Source organism: Rhyacophila brunnea, unplaced genomic scaffold, assembly GCF_057557595.1.
Source record: "Rhyacophila brunnea isolate RB1 unplaced genomic scaffold, BYU_Rbru_1.0 scaffold_24, whole genome shotgun sequence".
Classification (NCBI taxonomy): domain Eukaryota; kingdom Metazoa; phylum Arthropoda; class Insecta; order Trichoptera; family Rhyacophilidae; genus Rhyacophila; species Rhyacophila brunnea.
This window is the reverse complement of record NW_028232904.1, coordinates 29428546-29446628: the sequence shown is the minus strand read 5'-3', so window position 1 is coordinate 29446628 and position 18083 is coordinate 29428546. Positions and strand designations below refer to the sequence as shown.

Below are 18083 nucleotides of genomic sequence, written 5' to 3'. Positions count from 1 at the left end.
ACGGGGTAATAAAAATAACATCAGGTTAGTCATGTCTGTCAAACTGAAAATAGTCAATCCAGAAACCAAACTACCCAATTTAAAATCTAAATGTTAAAGCCGGTGACGCTGATAACTCTAGATTTAATTTAGACTAAAATATCGGTTATTGTTATGCCTGGTCCACACCGGCAACAAGTCGCGCGACAACTCGTTAAATTTTACGATAATTATCATGCTTATCGTAAAATTTAACGAGTTGTCGCGCGACTTGTTTTCGGTGTGGACCCGGCATTAGATTCAAATGAGATTCTTGCGATTGCAACCTACCGTACTGTCCAATTTAATATGCCCTCTTCTGAGGAAAGTCTCGTAAAAAAAAATTGAATTCGTAATAATATATTAAGCTCCTCATAGAACGTGTCGACACTAATGATTTATAATAATAATTGTGAACCCGACTCGTCTTCCTTTGAAAGTTTATCAGCTAATATATTTTTAAGTAAGGCATCTAATTCCTCATAAGATGCTATATATTTTATAATTCAAATTTACAATAATTATCTATCACAAATCGTTTCCAATGCAGACTGCGTTTTTAATAAATATTTAAATATTTTTTTAAATAAAACTCTTTCTCCCTCTTTCGCCGACGACATGTTTCATTTCAATATATTATATTTAAAAAATACTCTCGGCGATTGAAAGACCAAACGGACAAATCGCTATAACAATATAACGTTACGCTATTGTAAATATAAGTGTTGCCAACGTAAGAATATTATTACGTGAAAGTTACGTGCCAAATCTAGAGCTAAATTACCATTATTAAAAATATTACTGTCAAACTACATTTTCAAATAGCCAGTGGAAGCAAGCGCTAATTTTTTTTCTGAAATTTACATATTTTTCAAAATGAATTTTAACCAATCGACTGCTATATAATATATAATTTTCGCAATTTCAAGAACAATCTCTTTCAACAGAAATCTGCGTTACAATAATATGGATCGTAATCTAATACATCCGTTTCAAGGAATTACTATCTTCCTAATGCATACTTATTCACTCAGTAAAGTAAAATAATAATTTTATTTCTCAGACATCTTTGAGGCGAGCCACGTTTGAAATGAGAACTACGGTCTCAGCAGTCGATCGATCAAAGATAAAACCGCATCTGAAAGGTCTTCAATCGCCGACAGCAAACGCCCGCCGAGATAATTTGAATATCAATATCCGATGGGAAACGACAGCCTATTCTTGATTCTTGTGTATGATCTTGAGGTGCGCCACCATATTGTCCTTCCTGGTGAACTCTTTGAAGCATATTGGGCACGGGAACACCTTGACGTCCTTCTTATGCGAGGTGACATAATGGCGGCAGAAATTACTGATGTGCGTGTAAACGCGGGAGCACACCTTGCACCTGAAGATGTTCTCGCCTTCCTTGATGCAGAAATCCCTGACGGATTCGTTAGATTCATCCATGACCTGCTGAGCCGTCTTCATGTTCTGCGAAGAGTACCAGTTGTTGGCTCCCAATTCCGGATCGTGCAGGCCTCTCTGTTCCAGTTCCGAAGTGAACAACTGCGAAGCCAGCGTCGGCATCAAGTTGACGACTTCCGGAGGGAACTTGTCGTAGTTGTTAAGCGAGCTGTTGACGGGCGGGAGTCCGGACAGCTGATTGAACAGGTCCCGCGCCCGTATCTTGGCCGAGTGCGTCAGGAATTTCTTGTTCTTTGGTTTGAGGTTTTTGCTAATTCTAATTCGGTGGCCGGCGAGGGAGTCTCTCTCGTCGGAGTCGCGCCCGCCGAGCGTGGGGCTGTGCATGAGCACCTCAGGCGTGTACTTATACTCCAGCGGGTCGTTGTAGGAGTCCAGGAGGGGGCCGGACTCGTCGGGCGGGTCGAGTTTCGCCGAGCCGTTCTCGTTCAACCCGTTCTGACTGTTGGCATGCGGGTTTGCGGGGGATTTCTCCTCCGCTTCTGCAAACAGATACGTAACACTTATGGAACGGACATAATGGAACATAAATTAAATATGACAATATTTCACGCATGCTTTGTCTGATGAAAAGTGTTTGAGAAATGAAAAATTAAGCATCATTTTTATTCTGTTCATTTACATTATGTACAAACTGTAATACAGCTCGTCTTCAATTTATTATCAAAGGATATTCTCTCTTTACAACAATGTCATATTAACCTAGCGAATCGCCCAAGTTCACTATATCAGATTGACATATTTTAGTTTCATTAATATTGCAGTGTGTCATTGTCATTATGAGTCAATGTCTATAACTTTTTGGGAAAAATAATAATTGACGGACACAACACAATGTAATGTATCACTTTCGCCCTCCAGAGATTTAAGTGGAAGAAAATATTGGATAGCTGTAAGAGAGAAGGTCTATAATTACTTATAGCGTGCGATCGGAAGAGCGCTTAGATCTTTTCATTCGTCAGACATTTTCCACCGACCTTAACGCTAATAAGAACCGAAACAAAGGGAAAAGCTATAGGGAATAAGCCTCGGTGTTTCCGCAAGCGTCGAAAACGCGGACACGTGGACGCTCGGGTATCGACTGAAGCGCGTATTTTTCCATAGCCATTCGTAAATGTAATCGTAAAGAAATTCAGATATATCTGTCGTTATCGTTTCAAAAAGCGTACTAGTGTGAACCCTCTGGCCATTCCCGGTAAGCTCTTCCCTTTGTTAAATAACGATCGTCGGTTCCGACGTTTCGCTTTTACGCCATTTTTAATTACTTCATTTTATATATCATTAAATAAAACAAAATTCTTCAATCCGACGAGAGCTCGTCCCGACTTACCCGCATAGCGTTCGACGCGATCTGGCTGCGTCAAAAACAGACACTGTCTCACTTTTGCGTGTACCTTTCGAACTTCCGAACGATCTGTCCCTTTCCGCGTCTTACGGGCGGGGGCGGACTCATTTTTAACAACACGCAACGCACAAAATCCCTTCATCGGTGTGCGCCCCTTTAACGCTTATATCCCTTTAGCTTTTCCCTTTTTTTTGATTCTCTACACCTACACTGGACACTCTCGAAAGGATCCCGAGAAAGGAAATGAGAAAAATCAAAGCAGGATTTCGATTCGCAGCGGATCATCTCAACGACGATTCGAGGACGAGACGGTACCCGGATTTATTTACAACACGTCGGATGTGTGGAGGGATCCCTTCTCGAGTGCAAACTAAACAATGAAACACCCTCTACTGTTCAAAAGTAATGGGATGTATTTTGCGATAGTATAGCTCTGTAATAAGAAAATGCTCGCTATATAGATATAGCAATAATACAATTCCGAATATGAACATAAATTACTGCACAATCACGTTTTTCATTTAATGACATTGTTATATTTTGATTTATTTACAATATTTCAAATCTGAAAAATAACAGTTGCATATCATTTTACAGGAACACAATTTAAATGTTGAATAGTCATTTTGTTGATAACATAATTTGATGAATGCAAGTGGAGGAAGTGTGCACAATATTACTTCCCATGACATAGGTACATATGATTATACACAGCTGCATGTCGATGAAGGAAAATAATTCAGAATTTTACCCTCCAAATCGGTTTGTACATAAATAATGGGAAATCTCAATTATTATGGTGATGTCAAGGTGTATGTATAAGCGAGGGTGGTCAATGAAGGATCATATTATGGACCTCCTCCACAGAATGGAGGTCTTATTAACACATTTTTTTTACAAGAAATGGACGCTAACCACTTACTACACCTATTAGGACAATTGAAAAACAATGTGTACTTGCCAGACTCAGGATTCGAACCTGAGCCGCTCAGCCATCGTGGGGCAATGGAATTTAGACATTCACAATAGGTATACTAAGCGGCACCCGGTGAACAACTAAGACACAATTCTCAAATTGTTTTTTTTGGAATCGTGCCATTATTGAATCGGGCAGATGTCAAATGAAAACAAGACATTAGAAATGGGGTATTAGTGGCATAACTATCCCCAGTTTAAAATTTCAGGGTTCAAAGTCATCACTTATTAAGCTTTTGTTACTTTACTTGAAAATAAAAAGAATATTATCCGTTCTACCATTAATACCCTTGAGAATATTAATTAGTTTGCAAATTGTAATGCAAATAAACGATGACATACCTGCGTGGTCGTGCTGCATAGGCTGGGGAGGGGACGGAGAGGGGGGCTGGGGCTCGTCCCCCTCGTCGATGAGGAGCGCCTCGTCATCTCCGGAAACGGGCTCGTCGGTCCCGAAGCTATCGGCGCCGACGGAAACTTCGAGTCTCTCTGGTTCGCCACGGAGCACCGTCTGCGTGTCCATCTCATCGCCCCCGCTCAACTTTCTGGGCCTTCCTCGCTTCCGTTTGGGTTGCATGGAGCCCCCCAGCAGCGGCTGCAGGAGCCCCACCCCCTGGTGGGCGGAGGCGGGCGACGGAGCGACTCCGTTGCCCCTGTTCAGCCGGTGCAGCTGCGGAGGCGGTCCCAGCGTGGCCGGAGCGTCCCCCTTTTCGTCGTTCACTTCGGTCAACCCCTTGATCCGCAGACTCTCGGCTACTCTGAGAAAAGCGGTGAGCCTGTCTTGATCGACGCTCACCTCTCCCCTGTACATGAAGTCCAGTAGACTTTTCATATCGGAGTAGGGCACGTCTTTGAGAATGACTATCGGATGTTTCTCCTGGTGATTGACGAAGAGCGCTTGGAAGTACGGACTGCACGCCGACAGCACCATTTTGTGCGCTTTGAGTAATTGTCCCTCGACGGCCAGAGTCACGTCCGTGAAGGTCTCCGCGTGGAGGAGCTGATCGAACACCGACAGCAGGTTGCTCTGGTGGTTGTTCCACCGGAGGCAGAAGCGCTGCGACGCCATCTTCAATGGAGGATCGATCCCCCCCGTCCCATCAATTCTACGAACCCCCTCTCTTATCGGGTAGTGTAAAAATATAGATCTCTCTTTGTATAATTAGCGGGTATAAATATAATGTTCTCTGCTCGTTTTAGTAAAGGTCCCGGAAAAATCATCTACCGTTCATATGATTCGTTTCCTATTTTTGTTGCGACCGTTTCTTTCTTATTGTTAATGTATATATTATTTAGTTTTTGGCGTTGCTGCTATGTAGTCCCAGTAGAAATATCACTTGCCAACCCTGGAAAGATGGAAAAAAAACAACATTAGATAAAACACAACTATCCCACAACCGAATATGAAACATAATGTACCCTGAAATACGTACAGGTCATCCGGACAGTTCTAATTTTAAAAACATCAAGTTATTGACAGATGAATAAAACAAATGAAAACATGAAAATACCATTTGCTGTCATTCGCATTACGCTTTATTGTGGTAATGTTCCTCAAAGTAATCAATAATAAATAGGTTTTAGATGACATTCTGACCACTCTGGATGACTACACCGATCATTAGTTGTGCAAATAATATGTTTTCCATATGCAAGATACTTTCCTTGGCAGTGGTAAAAAAAATTATAATCGGATTAAATAAAATGTAATAAATAGGTAGTCGTCCTATTTACATTTGGGATTTTTATTTCGCTCACAAAATTAAGGCTCGGTTCAAATACAGAAGATTTCCCCACGGAGTCTTTTTGTTCTAGCTTTTGGATTCCGCGCAGGATCCATTTTTTTGCGGTTGACTAGCGGATATATAGAAGCTAGTACAAATTGATTCTGCCGTGTCTGAACCGAGCCTAACGTATCATCGTAGTGAATTCGTAGCGTGAAGATTGCCTGCCTCAAGCCAGTTTCAAAATAGCCGTTTTTCGTGATGAAAGTGTTAGCACACATAGCTCCATCACCGATGGACTTTCAACATCACGTCAGTGTTGCTAACCGAATGATAAGAAAAATAAGCCAAAAATACTATAATTTTGAAGGATTCAAAACGAGAAATGTTCTGTGTACTATAGTTTTCTCAAAATACTACAATTTGTACATCTTTGTAATAAATCAGCATTATAAAAATGACAACACTCCTTCCAGTGAAAGATTATTTGACATACGAGTGCAGACAGTTGCGCTTTCAAGCATGCGGAAAAGTACTCACGTGTTAAAACCAGAATTAAAAATTTGAAATGAAGATGAAGTGATCAAAATGTAGACATAGCTAATAGGGGGAAGGGATTGTAGGCAATCTTTTTTTGTTATTTTTCAATACCATACATGTCGCACACGAGGGATGAAGATATCTGATGAATCGAGAGTAAACGTTCCCTATTTAGATACAACCAATTTTGAGATTGAAGAGTCACTTGTTTACCTTGGATCCCTTGCACAAATAATATAAACGATGAAATATTGCCAGATCAATCTCGCCAACAATTAATGCTATTTTGGTCTCCAAAAGCTTCAGAAGAACAAGGAACACGAAAACAAAAACAACTCTATAAAACTCTCCAGTGATCAGTTTTAAATACATGGATCAGAATACCAGGCACTCAGCAAACAGGAATAGAGAAAGGTTAAAGAGTTACTAAAGAAAAGGAGGTTACGGTACAATGAGGAGCTGTATACATAAAATACAGAGACTTCGCAGGATCGGTTGTGTGCATAGAATACTGGACGAATTCTGAGCACATCCCCTGGGGGTAAGAGATAGGTGGATAGCGCAACGGGAGATTTAAGAATGTGTCAGTGCCGAATCGTCCAGGACGGAAAAAGTTTTTGTAGGATACCATGACCCGCAGAGGGTTTCAGTGTCATAAATAATATATCTCAGTCCGAGATGCATAGAGCGTCGACTTATGTTAAATCGAAGCAAAGTCAATACAAATGCATAGACCAAAAATTAAAACTAGTGACATCACATCGCGTTCCGCCTAATTATTAATTTAAAATGTTTTTAAACGTCATATAATGGTGAAAGTATGCAAATGGCACAATATAAATTGAATAATTATAAATTAATAATTAGCTATATACCTACATTTTAAATAACTTAATCGTGACCCATTGTGGATACAGTATAACTAGTAAGATATACTAGATTCATATTTTTATTTTATTTATATGGCAATAATTTCACATGTTGAGATGTGTGTTTATGAAATTAAATCTTAACGTCGTTGATATTACAATGAGATGTATTTCATATGTACCAATAGTAGTTTTTATTTGCGTATTCAATTGATATTACAAATATTTCAAAGCTGGGAAGGATTTTTGGGTGTTCTTTGCATAAATGCTCGCAAGTTGTGAATGACAGATGTCACGATATGCATTTTTTTCCACGCACCACGTATGTTTACATCAATACACTATTCATTGAACAGCCGATACACGACTAAATGAATTAATGCAATAAAAATAGTTATGGTTAATGTAAATACAAGCTTGTTTACATTTTCACAACTCAATTCTTATAGGCCGATGCGGTCTCCAAATCAATCCAAAATCCATCCTGCGATTTACATGTCTGCACTAAAGTTATTAAATATAAGTAAGTAGGTATATGTACATTCCCATATTTCAAAAATACAGAATTCACTACTACAGTATATGAAATAAGCCAATAACAAATTATTCGGGAACCCACCCGGAAGGGAAACAAAAACTCGGTCGACCTCATACAAGACGAAGAGATAGTGTCGAGCCGGATTAAAAGACCTCGGACGTCCTAACCTGGAGGGAAGCAGAAGACCATCCCCGAGCGACTGTCTGAAGTAACCAAAGAATTTGATGAAAAAACTGAAGTACAATCTCATTGGAGCTGGCAACATTCACAAATAACTAACTGAACCTACTTACATTCTGTTTGTAAGTAAAATTTCTTGTTGTAAAGAGAAATTTTAACGACTGGTGCAAAGAAATTATTACAGCTCAGTCAGCCAACAATGCATTTTTTTTTTGGTTTGAAAATCAGAATACAGATTTCTTAGCATTACAATAATGAGTGATTGAATCATTCTTTTTAATCTGAGTGAGTATTTGAGTGGAAATAAATTGTACAGGAAAGTCATTTAAAAGATGATGTAGGTATCTTGTAATTTTTAGCTAGACTTGTATAAAAATCATTTAATTACTAATGTTTGCAATTACTACCATAAATAATTCATATTCATTAATTTGTCCGTATTTAAATTAGCTCCAGCGCGAGTAAACTAACAACATAATATGTATAATTTAAATGGAGACGAGTCCTTTCTATGAGTTTATTTATACCGTGGTTAACCTTTCCCTTACCATGGTAAAAAAATTACGCCCGATCCCATGCCGTCCACTCAGTGTCCCGATGGAAATTTGGCATTTTAAGGCATTTTAAAAGCTAATTGATTGCTTCAAAAGGTAAAGTATGTTTTTAAATACTATTTAGTCATCGTTTAACATGTTATTCTGTGTATATCACATGCAATTATCTTATAATCGTGTATAATAATCGAACATCGATAAATGTACGTCATAACCAAACCACGGCATGTCTCGATCTGTTTTAAATGGAACAACCAACACACGCTGTCATTTCACGGAGAGTGGGGGTGGCTAATTCATCCGAAGCGAACGAGGGATGTTTTTAGGTAGCATAACATCTGCATGGACTTGCGTTATCACGTTTACCACATAAAATAATAGTTATAATTTTGCAATATCGATTCCCTGTATACATAATTTTAAAAATTGTGATCTTATTGTATCATGTTATTAGGTTTTATTAAAAATCGGATTTTAAAACACATTAAAAATATACTAACATAAGAATAATTAAACAACAAAAATACTCCGATCGTATAGTTTCCACTAAATATATTTTAATATTATGTTTATTATGTTGAAATAATACACATTAAAAAAATTAAATCACTACGTTACTTGAACCTATATGCACGTATTAAGTCTATACCTCTTAGACTATAGATATATCACACCTACTTTTAGATAATTTCATAACAAGAGGTTTTATAGTCAATAATAAAATACATAAACATATATTTAATGTAATATTGTATCCCCAGAAAAATCTACTTTTATACATATGTATAATATGATAGGTACCGCAATTTAATACTTATATATTATAAACTTCTATTAAATTTTCATTATCCGAAATATTATTGTCGTTCACTTCAAACTCAATATCAGAGTCATCACAAAACTCCTCTGCAGCCACCCTGATTTCTTCCTCTGTTAAATATCTTCTCGGCATGATTAAATATTTTCAAAAATATTTGTCAATTTGATAATCGACGTGTAGATGATGGGAGTACGCACAAATCTAACCGTTCGACTGCCTGCTGTGCACCCAAATAATAGTATGTTTTTTTTAGGTCGCTCGAAGTTTTCAAATACACATGGCCCACAAACCGATGTAATTCTTACATACCTGGCAATAAGGGTTTGTATTCAAAATCCGGGTAAATTTATTTTAATTACGGGCGCAATAAAACTGAGCCTTTCCGGTCAGTATTTTGAAATAAACGGCATATAAAGCGAAGTTGACTTGCTAAAATGAACACTTATAACATTCCATTAAGGGTTGCTTTGGCGTTTATCGTCAGATGCATTTGAAACATTTATAATTCAAGGTTCGATATATTGTAAGAGGCTACGGCTGAATGCATCCTTCACAGAATTATGTTGAACAAAGACATAAATTTCTATCTCTGACTAACAAATGACATTTTAAAATAGTGTCTCATGTTTACATTACTATTATGCGCGTTTCTCTAACATATATCTTTCTAGATAGCCCTGTCACTGTCTTATCAAAATATTGATTAGACTTTCGAAAAATGATTAATTTTACACATAAGACATTCAATTCAACTACCGACATATTTTTCTTTTTATGCCTAAATATTTTATCTACAAATAGCTAAAAGTAGACGTTTATATACATAATAATAAGTGGGGTATCTATGATTTAAGGTCATTTCTAAACTCCGAGACCATCGTGGCAACGGGAGTGTTAATTACTACGGCACATGTTTCCAGCGTCCTGGAAGGCTACTAAATACCATCTATAGTGTATACAGCGGAGCTATGGGATGCTGGTTTGACCTGGAACGATGCAGGAAGACTGGCGAGCGACAGGGATTCTTGGAGGCGGCTCGTAGTGTCTATATGCTCCAACTGAGGGGCGGATAAGGCCGAAGAAGAATTAATCATTTTGCATGTAAAATGTTTGAAATAACAAGGAGTGGAACATTTTGTTTAATCTCCATCTTCAAAATCTTCAACGTCTTCTTTGGCAACAATCACTGTGAATAATCCCCATGGGTGTGACCACTAAGATTCTCTGCAGTCAGAAAGTTACTCATCTGTTACATAGTAATCGTGACATTTAAATATACAAAGTAATAAACAAAATAGCCAAAGTAGGTAATACGTATGATGCATGTATTACACCTGCTAATTTCTGCTTTGCTATTGCTGAAAATCAGCATATACAATAGCACACCTTGCTGTCGCAGGAATGTTGATGCTTCGAGGCTGACCGTGTTCTACCGTAGGCCGTTATTAAATTTTTAATGAAAATCACTTTAAAAAATTCTAAATTTCTTAGTGGACTGCGAACGGCATAGCAAGTGTTTGCAAGAGATACAAAGAGAACATTTACGCATTCACACAATATGTGGACAATAAACTGATTTTTTTCAATGTCAATTATTGGTAACGAAAGTCACATTTCAAATTGGCTTAGGATAGGTGAAGTGGAACCTGTTTACGCTCGGTACATATTGTCATCATTCATTCAACCGACTAAATAAATGTAAAGTGAGGGCCCGAATTGATCCGTAAACGTCTCGATTAGTAAGATACCTCGCTGCCGGTTGCGCTATATCAGCCATCAGGTGAGTGACAATTTTTTATATCTATATATAATAGCCAAACGGTAGCGTTTCGGCCTATAATGTCCCGGGTTCAAATCCCAGGTCTGGCAAAAAATTCTCATGACGTTTTTCAATGTGTATTTGGGTATTTGGACAGAGTATTATGGACCTAATAGGTTGAGTAAGTGGCTAACATCTATTTCTCGTAAAAAAACAAAAATCTGTTAATACAACCTACACTCGCTAGAGGCCCGTATGATCTTATTAGGATCATAGGTCATGGAAAAGAAGACAACTATTATTGGAGGTGCAAACCTATTTATTATTAATTTTTAAAAGTACTAACTTGCGTTAGTATTATTAATTGATATATTATTTGTTTGAAAATTTATTACCTAGGTGGCAGTATGCGTTCCAATTTTTATTAGAATTACTATGGTTAGTTCAAATACTCTACGTGTCTGAGATTGGATATACATTGTGACGAAGAAATACATTGCCTCAGCCCTCGTAGTCGAATGCATAAGGCGCTGGCCTTTCACACGGGGGCTCCGGGTGCGATCCCGGTAAAGTCACAACATATTTATGTGATTTTCTCAATGTCTGTGCGTTTTGTGATTGTTTCTCTTCTATTACTAACTATTCTACTCTCATTGGGCCTCATGGCATGTTGTAGTTTTAAAAAGAATATGATAATTGAACAACAGATTGTCTGCAACGTCCCTGTGCAAACTTGGAATACCGTCCCTTCCATTTTCAGTTACAAACTTTATGTTAGTTCATTCCGACCGTTTTAAACGAACAAATTCAACAATAATCTACCTAATTTTGCCATATATGTCATTTACTGATGTTTAGATCAGAAAAAACCTGACCTGAAAAAATACCGCAAGCGAAAAAATATCTCATTTTCACAAAACACTTAAAAGTTGTATTATTCTCATTTGTTTATTCGCCTGCCTATCCTTACGGTTATTCTAATCCTAAACAGCTATAAGTCTAGTACCTATTTGAAATAAATCAAAACGTGTTAAAACGATTAGCAATTACTTTTTACTTGACAAAATAAAATTTTGTAATGCCAGAGTGAATAAATTTGTTAGTTATTGTTCAGCACACCCCTTCAGGCTGGTAAATAATAATTACTCATTTGAAAAGAAATCCCCTGAGTGCTAAGATGTGAGAAAGCCATTAAAATTCCTGACAGTGTGTGATTTCTCTTTTGCTATAATGCTGAGAGTGTGCTGTCTGTTAGAAGATATTAACAATAAAATATTATGAAACAAGAAAATCAATAACATACTAACATTTGTGTTAAAATCTATTAAATCCTACAATGCTATCTTGGAACAGATGAAAAGTGCAAACATTAAACAAAGCTTTTTGCATACAATTTATCGATATACTGGATAGACGGATAGAGAATAGAAGCGTAGTATGAAACTACACTTAAGTACTTAGAAAAATATTATTATTTTTTATTATATGAATAAAAGAGAATATTTAATAAAATAACATCTTTCATTCAATCTAGATAGGTGCGGGTAGGAACAACCTTTGAAATTGAATTCTTAAAATGAAAAAATTGCACTTACCAAATGTATGTAAAAGGTACCTACCTATTTAATTTATAAACATAAATAAAATAACAGCATAATCAGAAGAATAAATAAAAAAGTAGGTACATGGAAGAACTGATAAAACAACTGTCCACATAAATTCACCTGACGCAAATGGAATATATCAATATTTGGACCGATTTAGTTAAACACAGTTATTGCCCTTCCAATTATTAGCATAATCGATGGCAGGTTAGTTCTACACATGAGTACCTACAATGCGTTTTGGAATCGCTGTAGAATATTTTAATATGAAAAAAATCATTTTACTAACTAAATTCTGGTATTTCAATCTCTTTGGTAACCGTATTTATAGACGTTTCAATTTGTTACTTGGAATGTCTCCCAAAATAATAATTGTTCACCTGGCACTAATGATAAATAAACAATAAAAAAGATGAATGGACGTACGGAGCATGTAATGGTTGTTAGCCGTTCACTCGACTCGACCCGTCCTGTAGACAAACATATTTTTGAATAATAAAAATTATGGGTTATAAAAACAGCAGCGTAGATCAGAGGTTAGGATCCTTTTCGTGTTAGAAGTCCACATTGAGATGGCTATAAGCCGGGGAACAAAAAATACAATGGAGTCATGTCAAAGAATATGTTAATTTGTTGTTTTAATAACTATGTTCTTGTGTTATATGAACTGATCGTCATAAAGGAATAAACCGTACCCGGGTTCAAACCTTGGTCCAAGGTGGGTACCTAAAGTTCTTTGAAAATTGAATTCATTCAAAGGGTCGCAAGTTTCCCTGGGTTAGACAATGTCAAAATCTATTATTTTAACTATATTAGATTTTTAAAGTAGTGACATATATTATATAATAATTATAATATATTCAATTTGACCGTTTTATGGTTTTGCTCATAATGTATGCAAGTGCTCGAAAGAAAATATTTAAAATTTCTAGCTTAATCTTAATAAGTTGATGGATATCGATCGGGCCAACCTTCTCTACCAGCAGCTAGTATACTCCAAAATCAAGAAACAGAGGACGAGTTTGTATACCTACCTGGGATCGACGATTAGTGGAAAAGGTGAATGTGAAGCAGAGATACGGCGCAGGCGAAGAAAAATATGATGACACGTCTTACATAAATGGAAGGATCAAGGAATTTCAATTGCCACGAATATAATGCTTACGCATTCATTACATAGTATTCTACATATTTTTGTATAGTTGTTGTTTGTATGGAGTCATGGACCCCGAGTGCCAGGGGGCGGAAGGCAATTGATGCCTTCGAAATGTAGTGTTGGCACCGAATGATTCGTATTTCTTGGACAAAACACTGGACAAACCAGTCAAGTATCTACAGACTGCAGATAAAGGACCGGCACTGGACAATATGTTTGAGATATTGTATTCTGCAGTGTTTTGGACATATTGTTCGGCGCGGATCGGATAACCTGGTGCTTTTGGGTACCTAGCCTTTGGGGAAGACGACGCAGAGGATCGAGAGGGGTGAAAAATCTCGGTCACTCAAAAGATAACAGAATTTCAAGGCAGTCACCATCCTCACCCACGAGGGAACGACCAAAATGATTGAAGATCTTCACAAACATTTCTATAAAAATATACCTAAGTATGTAAATGATTTTGAAAAAAAAAATTACTTAAATAAGTACATGAATGAAAATATACCTAGATATCAAAGCAAAAATTTACAAAACAGAAGTTGCGTAAAAATAAATATGTAAGTAGGTACCTATGTACCTATTCCGTTTCCTAAAAAAAATCCATTCCTAACTCTGCAGTAAATAAAAACAAAAAAATATTTTTAATAAAAAATACCTAGTCTAACTAATTTGTTTGTTTTTTCATAAAAAAAAACAACAATGATCAAAATAATGTAACATTGGTGTGTTGTAAATATACCTAGTTTTAATCTATTATTTATAATTTACACAACATTTTGACCACGATATATATATTGCAGAATATTAACTAGCCTAGCAGAGCAGCCGGCTGCTTCTGGGAGGCATAAATATATACATAATACTAATTTAATCTAATAGTATTGTTAATGATTTTATAACACAAATCAGAATCAGATTTAAACTTGTCAAAAGTGACACTAGTGACAGGCTGGCAAGTGGCAGTCCAGTGCTGCCACCTTAGAAAAGAGAAATTTATTCCAGGCAAAAAGGAAAACAAAATTACCGACTCAATTTATTTGGTAGGTAGCTAGAAAAAGAAGAAACCGCATAACGACATTATTAATCATTTACTACCGACTACTTCTCAAAAACTAGGTATTCCAGCTACGCTATTATCTGACTTTAATTACCCATTTTACTACCTACGTCATGAAAGTTAATTAGCAATGAGGATAATTTCCCTTCAGGGTTTAAAAATTAATGCATATTTCCAAATTAGAAACTAAACTTGCCTAATTATCGTAGGTACACATCGTTGAAACATCGTAATTAATATTATTTGGATATAATAAGCGAAGATTATTTAGGTAAATGAATTTTAAGTAAATTTTCCTAATGACTAAGGAATATTTGGAATGTTTTTAAAACTTTACAAATAAATTATTCATTCCAAAGAGGTTTCATAATATTTGTGAAACCTGGTGTTCGGTAACTAGATTATCACAATATTATGTAGATTTGGTGTAAATTATCTTTCAAATCGAATTAGGAAGGTACGTAAATATATATTTTTAAATAATATATCAATAAACAAGTGTAGCGTTCCTAAACAGTAACTGATGAAACTGTTTGCAAAATTTCAAATTTAAAAAAAAAACACTAAAACTGTACATAATCTCATAATAATGCCAGTTGTTTGGCTCTCAACCGGTCAATTATTGATATGCCTACCAAGGAAGTGATTATTTGCCCGCGGCCGCATAAAATGCATCATTTCGAAAACCAGATCTGCATCGCATAGCTAAAATCGCCATGTTACTAATTTACCCGTGTCACATAATTTGGCCTAGCAATAGACAAAATGCAGCGACTGGCGCTATTGCAGCAGGCGACCGTTTATTGAAGAATATTATTTATTATATTATCAAGGTTAAAAATCGAGGGCGTACACAGGTGGGAAGTGTACGGTGTACACTGTACACCGATTCAAACAGAGATAGGTATATACCTACTTGTCTTACTGTGAGTACAACAAAACCACTGCATGCTAACATAGCTGTTTTTATAATATTTCATTCCTCGGGTTTGCGGTACCGTTATGTGAAAGAATAAACTCCCTCAACGGAACACGTAGCGTACGTATATTTTAGTCTATGATTTCGTTCGCGTTCTAAATTCAAAAACTAGAAATGACATTAGGTAGGTACCCACTGAAAACTATTCAAAACTTACAGAGGTTGTTCTGTTATCATTCCGTTTATACTGTTTGATTATTTTCTAATCGGATTCCGATAAGATTCATTCGTGAAATGAAATAGCGCGGGCGTACAATTGGGTTGTGGCGAATTGAATTTTGAATTATTTTGTAAATTCGCGCCGATTGTGATTCCTACAGGTGTCAGGAGCGCTATCTGCGTCGGCACTTCGGACATTATTATTACGCATCGAACGACGAGTGCGTTACGTCACCGCCAGCAAGGCGAATCGCGACACATAATAATAACACATTACCAGTTGGGCAGAGAATATCCGCAAAAGCACACACCAAACAGAACACCGCAGGACTGTGAGACGCGGCGGAGACGAGATCGAAACTATCAGGATACCAGTGTTGACTACCCTTTTGAGGGAAATGTGTCTACCGCCATGTTTGCTACGTCAATGAGAACGTGCACACACCCCGCCTACCCGATTGGACTGCCGTACCACACGACGTAGTCCGCCACCCTACCGCCGCCGCGAGGTCAAAATGGACTAATATCACACACAAAAACACACCGTCATCGCCGAAATGGCGGCCTGCCTCCGCGGCGCAGGGTGACAACGGTAAATTATTGATTTATTGAAATCTATTGATTTTTAATCCAGGGGAGAGTGCGACGACCCTGCATAATATTTTCGGACCGCCGATTCGAACACACTTTTGACGCACTGTCACCGATTTTCGGTCACTTAAAACTACACCACCGGATTCGAGGGGGGATGAAGCGGGATTGTGAGGTTACCTCTTCATTTTTCCGGTCGTTTCGAAGCAGAGGGTGAATTTTTCTCCGGACGCGACGCGATCAGCACGGTTTTTCGAGCGCCATGTCAGCATAAATTTTTCATCTCTCTCTCCCGCTGCGCTAGGGTTAATCGCCCTTCGGGCGGCGCGAGGTTTCCCGAACGCGGCCGAACCCCACCGAGCGCGACCGAGCGAGGGCCGCCGCGAACGTGACCGAAACGAGGCGCGGAAAAATCTAGGAGGGGCGGCTGGCGCGCACGGACATTTTATTTCACGATTCATCTATTCCCCACAATACAGTTTATTCGAAACGATTATAATTGTACTGTTTTCATTCGAAACGATCGATTGCGGCACTCGAATCACTGCGTCACCGAAGAAAGCACTCGCGGAAAATCAGTCGGTATTCGGGCGAAATTTTCACAACCCGCGAGCGCGCGACGCGTGCGCATTCGAAATTCAAAACTTATAAAGAAAAAATAAATAAAACTTAAAACGGAGACTTCTTTTTGTAAATCATGCGACGGGTCGGGAGCGACCGCTGACTGTTCGGTAAAAATGGCTTCACTCGCCGGCGGGAGGAGAGGCAATGAGGACGGACCCTCTCTCGGTGGGCCGCAGCCCGCGCCCCGCGCTCCTCGCACCCCACGCCCCGCACCCCCCGGCGCTCCTCCGAGAGGGTTAGAAAGTTTTAAAAGTAGATTTCTAGAAAACCACGCAATAAACTCGTCCTGCGCATCGGAACGTGCTGACCTCGACTCTGTCTCTACGCTCGGATAGAATTAATAGATGTGCCATGTTTTCATTTTATTTCCCGCCCGCCACCATATTTTTATACATTTCAAATAATAGACGGTCTTCCTTATTCAAAAAACAATACGTCACCAAAGACATGATGATCGAGTATTCCGAATCCCGAATCGAGTGAAGTACCCATCGCATCGTCTGTAACAACCCTTACAAGAAATGTAAACAATAAGTACACAATTCAACATAAACAATGTTCTTATCATTATTGCTACACTAGACACTGCATAATTTTATAATTTCTAAGTAATACCTGCGCTGCATTCATACGTGCAAGATAAAAATATTCGATAACAGGAAGATAGGTAGGTTACCTATTATGCAAAGTGCAACTAGGTATAATAATTAATAGCTCCATAAATCACAGTCAAAACGCAGAACTATTCCTTTATTATCTAGATTGCTTACGACCATCACGATTTTCCCTCGCATTGTCTAATAATTTGAATCACTTCGGCAAAAGTATCCCTTGAGAATGAACTCTGCAATAAGCTCGACACATTTGCACGCGGTGTTTGACCAATTACCAGAGTATTTCTGATTGTTACCATCACACCATATCGAGCATGCGAGAGAATAGCTGCCAATAAATCCCAGTAAAAAGATGTGACGCGACAGCTCTACTTTATTATGTTTCTGTCATATGCAGATGATAATAATATGTACCTACAATTTTATTTTTATGACCATCGTTGAATGAAACTAATCAAAATTTATAAGAAAGTAGATACTTAGGTACCTAGACTTCACAACGGAATCTCC

The 18083-nt window shown here is 37.8% G+C and overlaps 1 protein-coding gene across 6 annotated transcripts in view; it reads right to left on the bottom strand.

Annotated features, from left to right (window-relative positions):
* Positions 1-16621, bottom strand: part of ttk (zinc finger and BTB domain-containing protein ttk) — a 31112-nt gene extending 14491 nt beyond the window's left edge. The window contains exons 1-3 of one of the 6 annotated variants that reach the window (XM_085950926.1): positions 16516-16621; positions 4145-5148; positions 872-1964 (exon numbers count right to left, since the gene is read on the bottom strand). In XM_085950926.1, the coding sequence (XP_085807052.1) occupies positions 1234-1964; positions 4145-4871 (1458 nt within the window). In that variant the 5' untranslated portion in view covers positions 4872-5148; positions 16516-16621 and the 3' untranslated portion in view covers positions 872-1233. Of the gene's footprint in view, positions 1-871; positions 1965-4144; positions 5149-16021; positions 16210-16515 lie in introns of those variants that run through there. The other 5 variants (XM_085950925.1, XM_085950927.1, XM_085950930.1 and 2 more) reach the window with 5 other exon arrangements.
* Between the last annotated feature and the right edge of the window lie 1462 nt (positions 16622-18083).